The 11,201-nt window shown below is 40.6% G+C and overlaps 1 protein-coding gene across 1 annotated transcript; it reads left to right on the top strand.

The window, feature by feature from the left end:
* On the top strand, positions 1-10,118 carry LOC135499554 (prolyl 4-hydroxylase subunit alpha-2-like). The gene is made up of 12 exons (XM_064790390.1): positions 1-509; positions 845-1,005; positions 1,657-1,988; positions 2,377-2,428; positions 2,847-3,013; positions 4,145-4,309; positions 5,750-5,820; positions 6,385-6,499; positions 6,989-7,039; positions 7,385-7,459; positions 7,729-7,894; positions 8,091-10,118. The coding sequence occupies exons 1-12, from the start codon at positions 298-300 to the stop codon at positions 8,180-8,182; spliced, it is 1,659 nt and encodes a 552-aa protein (XP_064646460.1). The 5' UTR covers positions 1-297; the 3' UTR covers positions 8,183-10,118.
* The last annotated feature ends 1,083 nt before the right edge of the window (positions 10,119-11,201 follow it).

Here is an 11,201-nt window from a genome sequence, read left to right as displayed (position 1 = left end):
ACATGTTAATTTTATTGAATGGACCGGGTATACCTTTAATTTAAGAGTGCTCTCAACACTCACGGTCTTTTAGACCTGGACATATGGTGTCTGCGTACCTAATTCTACATTGCGTAAGGTTTTTTAAGTACAGATCCAAGTAAAGCAAAATAAGTTTTCCAACTCTAAAGAGTGCTACTTCTGTTCGATTTGTTTCTCGAGACGAGCAGGATTAGGCAACGGATACAAACCTTGCCAATTAAAATATTTCAGCAAAAATCGTCTATAACGTACTTTCGAAAGGATATAGTTTCGCCAATGATGGAGCAACATCAGATTTTCTCTTGCTTTATTCTGCTAACGTGTCTGGTCTCATATATTCCAAGCGGTCAAGCTGAAATATACTCGGCGTTGTTCCGTCTAAAGAATGCTTTTGCGGAGGAAGGCAAAGCATTGGACTCCACTAACGAGGTTTTGAAGAGTTTGGCGAAGTCCACTCTGGAGGAAGCTGGGGTTAGGGATTTTGAAAGGTGAGTGGCATTTATGTATGTTCTTTTCCATATTGTAGTCGTAATGATCTTTACTAGCTGTATTATACTTCGGAGATAATGTTTTAAAGATTTCAGGTGAACACATTTTTCAGAGATATTCATTCTGTTAAAGGGAGATTGAGGCAGAAGCCATGCAGTTAGGTCAGATTAAGTTGCACAAAATCGCCGACAGGGGTCTCTCATATTTCACTGTACATGGAAACTATATGCGCTTGTATCACGAATATTAGTATTGTTGAATCAAGCCAACTCAGGCCGCACGGTCGATCCTTTGGCTATCTGAATAAAAAATGCTTCAAAATATTGCGTTTTAGGTTCGTTTTTGAAACAACAAACAAACACGACACCGGTACCACACAGGGGACAGAATACATGGAGCATCCAGTCAACGTATATCACGTGATCAGAAGAATGGCACAGGATTGGCCGAAAAAGTTGAAACTCATTTTTGAGGTGGAGGATAAATCGATTCAGAGTAAGTAAAGCGGCGTCACGATAAACACTGTGTTCCATGACTTGAGAATAAAATTGTTACAAGCAGAGACAGCAAACTTTAACAAATTTCCTTTTTTACTAGTCTCAAGTTCATTCCATCAGCAGTTGCCATTGCACGCCAAAAACCCCTTATAATAGCTTTGAAGATTTGTCAGTATTTTGCATCAAGTTAGTGTTTGCTCTTGGTCATGATTCATGGCGATTCTGGTAAAATCCTCACTTTTGTGTGACGATCAAAGCCATTTTCAATTGTCTCAAATGTTGATTCAATGAATGATGCATTTGGTACACATGGCGTGAATGAATTCAAGAGAAAAACTAACATAATCGACCATCAAACGATCAATGGGTGCAGCTGCTACACCTTAAAATCAGAATAAAAGCTATAAACATTATAGATTTTTATAAATATTTGTAAATGTTTGTCGATATCTACAAACTTATGCATACTCTGTCTCTACTGTGACCACCGGATGACTAAACTCCATTTGCTTTAGGTACAATTATAGCATGCTTCCGCATCCCAGCGAGGGGTGCTGTGCAGTTCCGTTGAAGCAAAATTTTGCGAAGCCATTGAACACCGCAAGATTTACAAATACAGCATGACCAATGAAAGTTACAAATATTTCAGAACTGTACCAGTCACTTTCAAATCTGACCACGACAGCTAACAAATGGCCGTCCATATTAGACAAGAACGGGGTAACCTTGCAGCTTATCCGAATCCAAGCCTTGTACCTTCTTGATATTCACGAGCTAGCTACGGGGACCCTCAATGGCACCACCACAGACCCTCTCGCCCTGGATGAGGTCTTCGACGTCGCTCTGTTTGCTTACGACCGGGGCATGTTCTACGAAGCGGTGTTATGGTATGAAGGATTGGTCGAGGAGATTCTGAAGGGAGGCAAAGGAAAGGTTACACTGTCTAAAGCAGCACGGGGGTTAGCTTCATCGTACTTTAGAGTAAGTTGAAAGGATTGTCATCAGTTTTCGAAAGCTCACTCATTTGATGTTGTTGTTTTTTCTAGCAGAGCCTGCAATTTACTGAACGTCCAGTAACGCCACGTGCATTCGATGTCCGTAAACAACATGGAATGCTATGACCAGGCTGACTTTATGACATAGGGTTCTTCCCCTGCTTTTGTAAATTGGTGGTTTTTCGCGCCTCCTTAAAAAAGAGAATAAAAGTTTCCCGATAACTATTTCAGCGGTGATAGTTCGGTTTTCGTTTTTTTCTCGGTTTCCAATCATAACCCAGTCTACAAATATTCTGCGAAAATAAAACACCCGCAAAAGTTGACCTCATTACATTCGGTAAATTATAGTAGGGTAATGGCAATCCTTGTTTCAGTATGAGAATTACAAGAAACCAGTTGAAGTCCTCGAAGAAGCTTTAAAGAAAGGTAAATCATTCTCATCACACTGGGAATACAATGCAGATGCCGATGGCCTCGTGGTTAAGGGTTGACTATATAGGCACTACCATTTTGGCAAAATATTTAGAAGGATTTCAAGTTCTAGCCAAAATGGTCAACCCATAAGGCGTACGCCTCATAACCGGGTGGTCGAAGACTATTGATAGCTCGTTTCGAATGCGGCGGGTTGGTTAAAAGCCATCTGGTTAAATATAGAGCACGAACTGCTTTCTCGTCTAAATCTCGTCTAATTGGATATAGGGAGTAAAGAATGCCTCATAAGACATAGTATGCCCATTCAGTTCAGGCTAAGGTTAGAGAGACGCTATGGTAAAGAAACAAACTTCCTTCGGTTGATAAATGTTGGAGAATGAAGGAAAGCAATGAAATTATACCTTTGTTTCAGAACCGGATGACAAAAGACTACAAGTGGACCTGGACTACTACAGGCAAAAACTGGCAGATAAACAAACGGATGGGGTCGAGGTTGATAAGAAATTGGAGCCCCTTGATAATCCCAATTACTCACATGCAAAGAAATATTTTGCAATGTGTAGAGGCGATATCAAAAAGGTAAGAAGTGTGTTTCCACAAAAAAATCAGGTACCAAGACCCGATATAGAAAATGGTAAATTATTTACTTGAACCTCAAGAATACAGTTCAGAGGACCTTCAGATTGAACTTCATCACTTCACGACTTCAATTGATTGATATGATCTGTCAAGCTGGCTAATATATACATATCTTCATAACTCACACAACGTAGTGAGTGTAATGGTTACGTGTGTATATAAAGTGTAAACAAAATTCATATATCCATCATGTCCATCGAATCTGAAAAAATTTGTGCAGACCCATGACAGTTCCGGTTCCGGTACAGTTTGTTGCATTCCATACGGGCCGCGCTTGCCGATCCTGCTTTCACGACGCACCGCAACCACAGTTACCATGATTCCCGTTGTTGACGCAATTATTTCATGACGTCATGAGCCATTGACCAATCACGCAAGTAGATTTATTCACACCGGCGCCACTGTCTTGAAGTGTATCTAAAAATCGTCTGCTAGAACATGAAGGACAACAACGTCGGCGGAGACAGTTGTGACATTTCATTGCAGACGAAGCAACGTCCTCTTCTTCTCGATTTACGTACTTTACTTCAAAAAGTCAGTTTTAACACTACTGCACAATTATAGAGTGGTCTTAAAGTTCCATTTGGATAGAGATTTGACGGACTGATTTGGAAATTCATTCCAACCATGCAACTGTTTCAGAAATGAGAAAAAGCTCCTGGGTGTCATGACATGCATTCAATTATTATTTACCACAAAGAGCTGCTTCTTCCAGCAGATATGAGACAGCTACCGGGGCGGGGACTATTTCTTTATGGGGCCTTATTGTTCAGCGTCTCCAAGGAATTCTATTTTTAGAGTCCAATGGGGGGGGGGGGGGGGGGGGGGGGGGGCTTCCCCCCAATGAACTGACTAAAACCTGTCACTTTCAGAGAACGGGGGAGGGGGTTTGGGGGACTCATCCCCCAATGTACTGGCTATATATGTCAGAAGGACGGGGGTTTGGGGGGCTCCCCCATGTCAAACAGTTGTGTGAGTTCACTAGAGATTGCTCTTTACATATCAACATTTTAGCAGAGTCTTTCAAATAAATTTATTTGAAAAACATTTTTTTTCTCCCTATTTTTGCAGCCAGAGTCATACAGAAAGAAATTAAAGTGCAAATACAGGCGGACGGACATCCCGTATCGCCCGGCAAAAATGGAAATCGTTAATTTAGATCCGTTGGTTGTAATGTTCCATGACGTCATTTATGATGATGAGATGCAACTGGTGAAGAGAATGGCGAAGCCGCATGTAAGTCAGTTTCTCAATGTCAATTCTCGCCTTGGCTAGGCCTACCCACAACAGTAACGGAGAACACATACCCAAGCTCGTGGAATGCTCGAAAAAAGTAAAGGAGCGGGGGACTCCAATACTCCTTGAAAATCATGTTGGTCGGAGGAGGAGAACGTACCGCGACGAACAGATAAGATGACCGCGACGCGCAGAGGATTCTTTTATTTTAGAGTGGGAGTGAAAGTTAGGATGTTGCTTAAAGGCCATATATCAAGGTTTGAAAACATGCTTGATACTCATGAAATATGTTGAGGGTTAAAAAAACAAGATCCCAGACATTAAAAAAATTCCAATAATAAAGTCATTATTTAGTTATTTCAATTTTCAGTTTTAAACTATTTGAATTTCCCACCACACACAACTTTAGATTAGTTCCACATGTGGCCGCTAGGGATTTTTTGATGACGTAGATCAGGTCAGTCAGAACAAAGCAAGATGGCTTCCGCATACAGTTCAGAGAGTGAGAGCAGTGAATTTGAGGATGTTTTGGTCGATACAGAAGGATATTTAAACGTTGAGCCGTACATGATCGAGACATTAATATCACAAGATCATAATGAGAGTGATCATTCGGACGAAAGTGATTAGAATTTGTGGTTAATCAATTTGCATGGCAGACCTGCCGATATAGCAAAGAAGACATTGATAGACGGTTGCAGATGCATAACATGTATGATTTTTGAACAGACTAATGTTGCACAATATTGTTTCGCCTCGTCAGTGTTGTATCGCCAGTTATGTCATGACGCTGAACTACTATTGAAAAGTGACGGTATTATGCACAATCATCTTGACGTGACGATATAATGCCGTGCAACGTTAGATAGGCCTAGATGTCAGATGACAATAATCTGTCATTGACAGTGGCTGTCACTGACACTGACCTGTGTCGCTGTCACCTTGCTATGGCTGGAACACAAGAAGACACTATGGGGTATCACAGGCCCCAATAGGGCCTACACATTATGTATAACAACCGACCTCAGCAGCCTCGGGCATTAAATGCAATTGACATGGTTGGAACAGCTGTTTTTAACAAGTGGCATTTAATATTCAGTTGGATGCAGATATCCGGCTTCATGTGATAATCCGTATCGATAAAGTGATCACTGCAAAGTTTGGCCGAAGGCCCAGGCTTCCAACACTCCAAACGTTGCACTTCCGAATCCACAGCTTCCTCCTCTCTCGTTCAACTGGCTTTGGAAATTCATGAAAATGGGTCCCATCCGTCATTCGATTGTTCTTCGTGCTATCCTTGACACAATTCGGAGCCACACAATACACCATAGTGAATGAAACACATTACTTCCAGGTGTGCATAATTAATTAAGGCCCTCCTGCTTTTATGATTGCATGACATGTACAGATAACCTGATCTACGTGATTGATGCTTTTCAGATGACCCGCTCTCTTATACGGGGCCGTACAGAAACGGATGGTGAGGTCTCAGATGGCCGTCTTAGCGACACGTAAGTTACATGCAGGTCATCCCATCATGTAACTTTCGATAATCTCGTGATTTGGATGTAACTTGTGCCATATTTTGCTCTGCGTATTGATGCACTTTGTGTATTATATTGGGATCGATCGACTGGACTTGTATGGATCAATATTAATTTATTTTGGTATCTCATCCTCCTAAGGTGCCTGTGATTCACGGAGGCACGTTTTAAAAGTAAAAAAAGGGAGCAGAAATGTTTTTAAAAGAAACTATTCTTCATCATCTACTAATTTTGGTCATGTTTTCGGGCCCCTTGTTTACATCATGTCAACATCATGGCGGCATTCAGGGAGGTCCGGAAGCAATACAGTTCATTGAGGCTTTAGGTCCGACCGTCATGTGAGTGACATCTGGACAGACATGAGGCAGAGACAGGTTTATACAGAGGCTTTGAAACGTGTATACTGTTCAATCAAAAGTGCCGAATTCTGCATCCCTGGAGATAAGAGCCACTCAGAAGGCTCTATTGTAGGGTTGATTTCCTTTCTTGAACTGGTGAATCCCAGAACAATATTATTCTCGTACATTTCAGAGCATGGTTCGACGACAGAACGCGACTCATTGCCAGGCTCAGTCGCAGGGTTCAGGAGACCACGGGCCTTTCTACAGAAATACACGAAGTCGCAACCCATGCTGAAAACATGCAGGTATATATATGAACGATATATATAAACAAGCTATATTTCTTGCGGGCTTTTCTAACGTAACAACCGGTCGAAGATGCGCTGTTACGAAAAATGCGACCTCACCATTTTCATTTAGTGAGTAACATTGTGACTTCGCGATCGGCTCACCAACTACTCACCCTCACTTTGTGCAATTCAAAATAATTATCATCATTTGTTATGACAGTAATATTAAACATAAATGTATAAAAGGTCGGAAAGAGTTGCATTTTTATTTGAACTATCGGGGCAATGACATTGCCATGTAGGTCGCATACATTTTACATAAATATGTGTACATGTACATGTACATGTAGAATGAAGCAATTTGTTATGACCGAGCCGGTTCGGCATCGTAAGAAAATGAAGTTTGAACTCTCACGAAGCACCCGCGGTACCGAAAACTGACCTAAAAAGCCTTCAAGAACATCTACGGTTACGTATGTAAAGCCACAGCGTTTCTCTCTATAGGTACTCAATTATGGTTTAGGAGGAATGTATGAGCCGCATGAAGATTATTTCGTAAGTATGAAGGGAGCCCTGCATTATACTTCACATCGCGCAGAATCCGTTATGATGACCCATGTCAAATACATCACCAGAAACTCAACAAGAATATCGCGAAAAAAATCCACCAGCCGTTTCGTTTTTCAGGCTTTTTTCGCGAGTAGTGCAAATTAATTGCTTATGAAATCGACCATAGCTTTTTGTTTATATAGCCACATGAATAACTCATGATTTTCGTCATCTGTCACCGAACAATAATCCAGGACTCTGTTTTTATTGGGGCTATATCAACTTTCACACCAGTTGTAGTGGCTTGCACAGACTTACTTACTCGCTACTTCAGCCTGTTTTTGCCTTCAGGGGAGTGAAAAGAATCAAGGAACAAACAAATATGTCGTAGGCTCAGGAGATAGATTAGCCACGTGGATGTTCTATGTACGTAAATTAAGGTACCGGTGTAGAAGTAGAAAATGTCCCCCCCCGGAAAAAGTCTCCGGCACTCTTGTACGCTGCTGGATGGATAATGGTACATACACGTATATGGTTCTATAGAGGCCACGACCGTCAATACCCCAGAGATAGATAGACTTTGATTATCATTCCAAGATGCCAAGAAAATTCTCTTTTCAAGAGGTACATCCACCAGGTTCGAACCCTTTACCCATCCATTCATGACACTTCAGACAAAAATGTCTCTATTTCAGATTAATGAGGTCAAGGTAGGCGGCGCCACTGTATTCCCGAAATTTGAAGCAAGAGTTCCGGTAGTGAAAGGTGCTGCCGTCTTCTGGGCGAATTACTTCGTCAACGGAACTGCCGATGCTAGGACGACTCACGCGGGATGCCCTGTAGTGATTGGATCAAAATGGGGTAAGGTGCCACCCCTCTTGCCGATATTAGTATAGGATGTGAGTCGAAACCATTAAGTGTTCAGGGTTGCTCTCGGCAAAATATCCCAGTCCCGTCGACAGATCAACCAACCTCGACAATGAAATTCGTCTGTGGATTTTTTATTGCAATGGTCCAATTGACAATGTGTATCAATCCCATTCTTTTGTTTTTTCAGTTATGAACAAATGGATCCGTACTCGTGCACAGATCAATAGATGGCGGTGCTCCAAGAGAAGATATGCGAGAACACCTGCCATATATCTGTGATTATGCATAGCGACATGTTACGACTGTAAGAACTGGAATCCTGTCGACACGTCACGGGAAAGTCCTAACTTTACGCCATACTGTGAATAGCAGCTGACTTACCGTTGACGTTGTTATCGTTCCAAATAAGGTATAGGTTGGTACAGTGAGAAAGAGAATCCATTAATCCTATTATAATACGCTACAATAATCTGAAATGTGATAGGTTTTTTAAAAAAAGTAGGCCTGGAAATAAAGCATGTACAATTTACTCAGCCTAAATCATGATGGGGTCGGAAAAACGTATATTTAAAATAAAGATATCTAAAACTATATGAAATTCCGTTTAAATTAAATGCTTATCCCTCCACTTGAGCACCATTGCCAGCTTATTTCGACCTACCGGGCTTTAGCCTACAACTTTTGTGGCACAGTTGTCCTTTTTACTTTGATCAAGCAATACCAATATTATTATTATATTATCACGATGCGTCGTACCGAAACACCGAATCGTATATAAAGCTTCTACGTTTCGCAGCATTGCTTACATGATTTATCCTTAATAGATTTTTCTGTTGGTCGACAGTCACTAAGTTTTCTTCGAAACCTAGATTTTTGCTTTCGGCCTCAACGATCATAATACGTAGGTTCACATGTAATTGTATTATTCCTTCTTGTTTCATGGCGATATTGAAAGGGTTTCTTGAACAGCACAATACTCTAAAGCCTCCCAGTTTCGGCAGAAAAGAACGAAATCGACCGATGAAAAGTCCTAGTCTTTGGTTTGTTGTTAAGTATTGGCACTCGCCAATAACCGGTAACGTGCGCCATTGCTTTCGACTCAGGCCTTGGTAAATGTTGCGGATAATAACCAATTTCAGGCAGTTACTCATTACAAATGTTAAAACGACATCCGTTTCATAAAATAAATCTAAGAAGAAGGTAAACAGGATACCACTGGGGATTCTCGTTGCAGTTGTCTGATTAAGTAGTAGGGTATAGATCAGTTCGTTATCTTCATGCGTTCGAAGGGCGGTGTATGTGGTCAAAGACAGCACCATATACTCTGGTAACTTACAGTGAAACGCGAAAGTGTTCATGTCAGTGGTGAGAAACGGGAGTGCAGTGTCGGTAACAGAAACACACCTCTCTTTGCTTGGAATAAGTAAACTCCCTATAAACCTTCCTGCTGAAAAATCAAATATCTTGGCATCGCTAATGACTCGTTTCACACCGGACTTCTTGAGAGGAATGTAAAGTAGATAATTCAAAACTGGGTGTATATTACATACTTTAAATGGTGTGTAGTTGGTGGAGTTATAAAGGACTCGGAAAGCCTTATTTTTGGTGTTATAGAGAATGACCCTGTTCCAAGGTACGGGTTCATCAACATACTGTACGATTACCAATGCCCTCGTTGGGTGAAATCGAACTTTTTTTCCATTCGCATTAATTGACGGGATAAAATTGAGAGTACGGCCTAAACGGTAGTTCAAAATATGATTTTCCTGTTAAAATAAACGAAATAATGTTATGATGCCGAATCAATCGATGTTTTTGCTAATAGAACGTTAAAGACGGGCTGTTTTTCTGAAAACCCGATATGTTATGTTTGGCCTTCCAAATGTAAGATTTTTGTTATAGTTTGGATGTTGAATGCACTTTAATAGACGTATTTATGAAGCTTACAACCAATTCTACAACATTTTAGAGGTAATTGGCTAGGTGGGCGACCTCAAAAAGCATGCATTCCGAAATAGCAAAATGAAGAAATTCGAAATATGAGGTGGCCCAACACTATTGGCAAAAAATTAATTCATGCGTATATATAGATAGAGAGTTCTGCAGTTGGTTCTTCTTGTCCTTCATGTGTCAGTACAGCAAACGGGTTGTTTGTTGTCAAGTCATATATCTATTTTTCTTTCTTGAATATATCAGTATATAGTAATATTGCATGTTCCTTCTTCTTGTCAACATTTTTGGAGGGAGCCTCTTGTATATGCAAGAAAGACCCATCTTCTGGGTTAAAACAGAAACTGTTGGTGATGTCATCCTTGTTGTGAGGATGGAAATCCGTAAACACTTCCTGATATAGCATTTCCGCCGATCCTTTCTTGACTAGACCGTCATTTGGTACGTACTTTTTTTTCAGTAAAATGGCCCGCGGTCCGGGTACGCCAAACACGACTATCTCCTTGGTCCAGGGGTTGTACCTGAGTCTGATGATTATATCATGAGCCACGCCAAAGAGTTTTCTTGTATGCTTGATTAAGTGCTTCATTGGCTTATATCGCATTTCCTTCCGATAGGTGACTACATACCATAATCCGTGAATACTTTCAAGGTCGTAAATGTCTCTAACCACAAGGCTGGGACGAGATGTCCTCAACGGAACATTTGTACCATTATATAAATGGAGGTTAATACCCCGAACACAATTCGATTCGGCCAAGTCGTACATAGTTGCTTTTATTCCACTGACTTTTGTACCGCAAAAACATAAAGCAACCTGCTGAAATCCAATTGCGAGTTGAACAGGCCCAAGTCGAATGCAAACATCTGCTTTTGGAACGACAATCTTTCCCGAAAATATGCCTTTAGTCATATCATAGAGAAAATAACGAGTCTCCATATTCTTGGGCTTATAATAGAATGCAGTATACGTTTTATAGCTTGCTCGAGAGCAATATCCACTTAGTCTTTTCTTGTGGAATGTCATGTTGTACAGTGCTCTATAAAAGCTACCGTTAATTTTATAGGCGATTAAATTGAAATATGGGGTGAAACGTGGAAATTTCAATAGAATGATTTGACCAGATTTCTTTTCTACAAACCACACATCTTTTTCGAGTGCAACAAAGGGAGGTAAAAATGACAAACGCTTCGCAAGTGTATACACAATTTTTCTATTGCTCTATAATCATTTAAAAAATTATAAGATAAATCGATAATTCAATTACATGTAGTTTGTTGGGTAGTTTAGGTTGCTGGAAAGTGATCGATTCTGCTCTATAATTTTGTCACTTAAGGTCATGTTTTA

Source organism: Lineus longissimus, chromosome 15 (genome assembly GCF_910592395.1).
Source record: "Lineus longissimus chromosome 15, tnLinLong1.2, whole genome shotgun sequence".
Lineage (NCBI taxonomy): Eukaryota > Metazoa > Nemertea > Pilidiophora > Heteronemertea > Lineidae > Lineus > Lineus longissimus.
This window is presented reverse-complemented; position numbering and strand designations above follow the sequence as displayed.